The sequence below is a fragment of the Limulus polyphemus genome, unplaced genomic scaffold (genome assembly GCF_000517525.1).
Source record: "Limulus polyphemus unplaced genomic scaffold, Limulus_polyphemus-2.1.2 Scaffold8159, whole genome shotgun sequence".
NCBI classification, from domain to species: domain Eukaryota; kingdom Metazoa; phylum Arthropoda; class Merostomata; order Xiphosura; family Limulidae; genus Limulus; species Limulus polyphemus.
Window position 1 is genome coordinate 1 of NW_013673769.1, and position 1,559 is coordinate 1,559.

The 1,559-nt window shown below is 32.6% G+C and overlaps 1 protein-coding gene across 1 annotated transcript in view; it reads right to left on the reverse strand.

Moving 5' to 3' along the window:
- Positions 1-159: 159 nt before the first annotated feature.
- LOC106475159 (astacin-like) overlaps positions 160-1,559 on the reverse strand; it is a 6,785-nt gene continuing 5,385 nt past the window's right edge. Inside the window, exon 5 of the mRNA XM_013935857.2 lies at positions 160-391. Coding sequence (XP_013791311.2) covers positions 175-391 — 217 coding nt within the window. The 3' untranslated portion in view covers positions 160-174. The remainder of the gene's footprint in view (positions 392-1,559) is intronic.

The window sequence follows — 1,559 nt, forward strand, 5'->3', positions numbered from 1 at the left end:
TAGAACAGTAACATACCAGTCTTAATGTTATTCCAGTATATAATTAGACTAGAACAGTAACATACCAGTCTTAATGTTATTCCAGTATATAATTAGACTAGAACAGTAACATACCAGTCTTAATGTTATTCCAGTATATAATTGGATTAGAACAGTAACATACCAGTCTTAATGTTATTCCAGTATATAATTAGAGTAGAACAGTAACATACCTCTCTGAATGTTATCCCAGTATATAATTAGGTAGTCATCCCGGTCTGATCTGTTCTGTTCATGGAAGAAGCCTATAGCATGTCCTAACTCATGGACGATAGTTCCAGGATAGATACACCCATTACCTAGTGATAAGTCCTGTCCTCCTCTGAAGATGTTTCCAACGTATGAGTAACATCTATAACGAAAGATTGTCTTTAGTTTTAAAAGGATTTCCCAAAGAAAGGTGGAACCTTATCGCATCAGTTATTTTAGTCTGGCATTTTTTTAAAGTGATTAAATCAGAAAAAGCAATTTTAACCCACGCGCTAGAAGGGTAAACAAATCATACTTAAAGTAACAGGATTGACCACTTGTGTCAGATAATAATGGTGTAATTTTTAAATTCAGCCATATAGTATGTTATATATATAAAACGTTCTGAGACTACGTTATCAGTTATTAATGTTGACTCAAAGCTTTTATAATGAATCCTACCAATTGTTTGCCTTCCATTACTATAAGTTGTTTTCTGTACTTCGCTCCCTAGTAATATATTGATGAATCGTGACTTCAACATAGTTAGTGCGATAAGCTATATTCTCAACGTTTTAATTTAGATGTTTGTTGATGCAATATAAATAAGGTTAATTGTTACGTAATGATCGAAAAGCTTTGTCATATATCTGGGATATAGTTGTAATATGAGTAATCAGTGATGATTGAGTTAGTAAGTGATGTATCCAAGGTGTAAGTTATGTAGATCAGTTTTATTAGCAAGATTATCACGTGTATTCAGCTCCTCGATCTATTAGCCGTAAATGTTTACAAATAAGTTTAGTTTTATTTACAATAATTTTTAGAGTATGTTCAAAAGTTTGTTTGTGAACTTAGGCCTACAACTTGTGTTAAAGTGACCGTATTATGTAGACACGTTATAGAAGAAATAAATTAATTCGTTATCGTTACATGGACTGATCTTGGGTTACTTTTACCAGATAGCCTAAAACAATCCCGCCCATCTACAGAATACGTTACAACACTAGTCTACTACCAGAGGGAGTAGCAAAGAAAATCTACGTCATTCTCTGTTTACGTATTATTGAGGAGGAGAAAAAATCACAATGTTAACAATAGCATAACAATGAATGAATGAATTCAATTATGATCATGTTAAAAACATGGTTGGTAAACAAAACTCAATTTAATGAAAGTATTAACTCAAGACAGTAAGTGTAATTTGTAGCGACGTGGTTTTTCATTAAATTAGTTTCTGTTACATATTCTAACAATGTAAGTATTGTTGCGTCAGCGAGTCACATGACTACAGTGACGCAACGTTTCTAGAACTATCATGTACTTTGGCG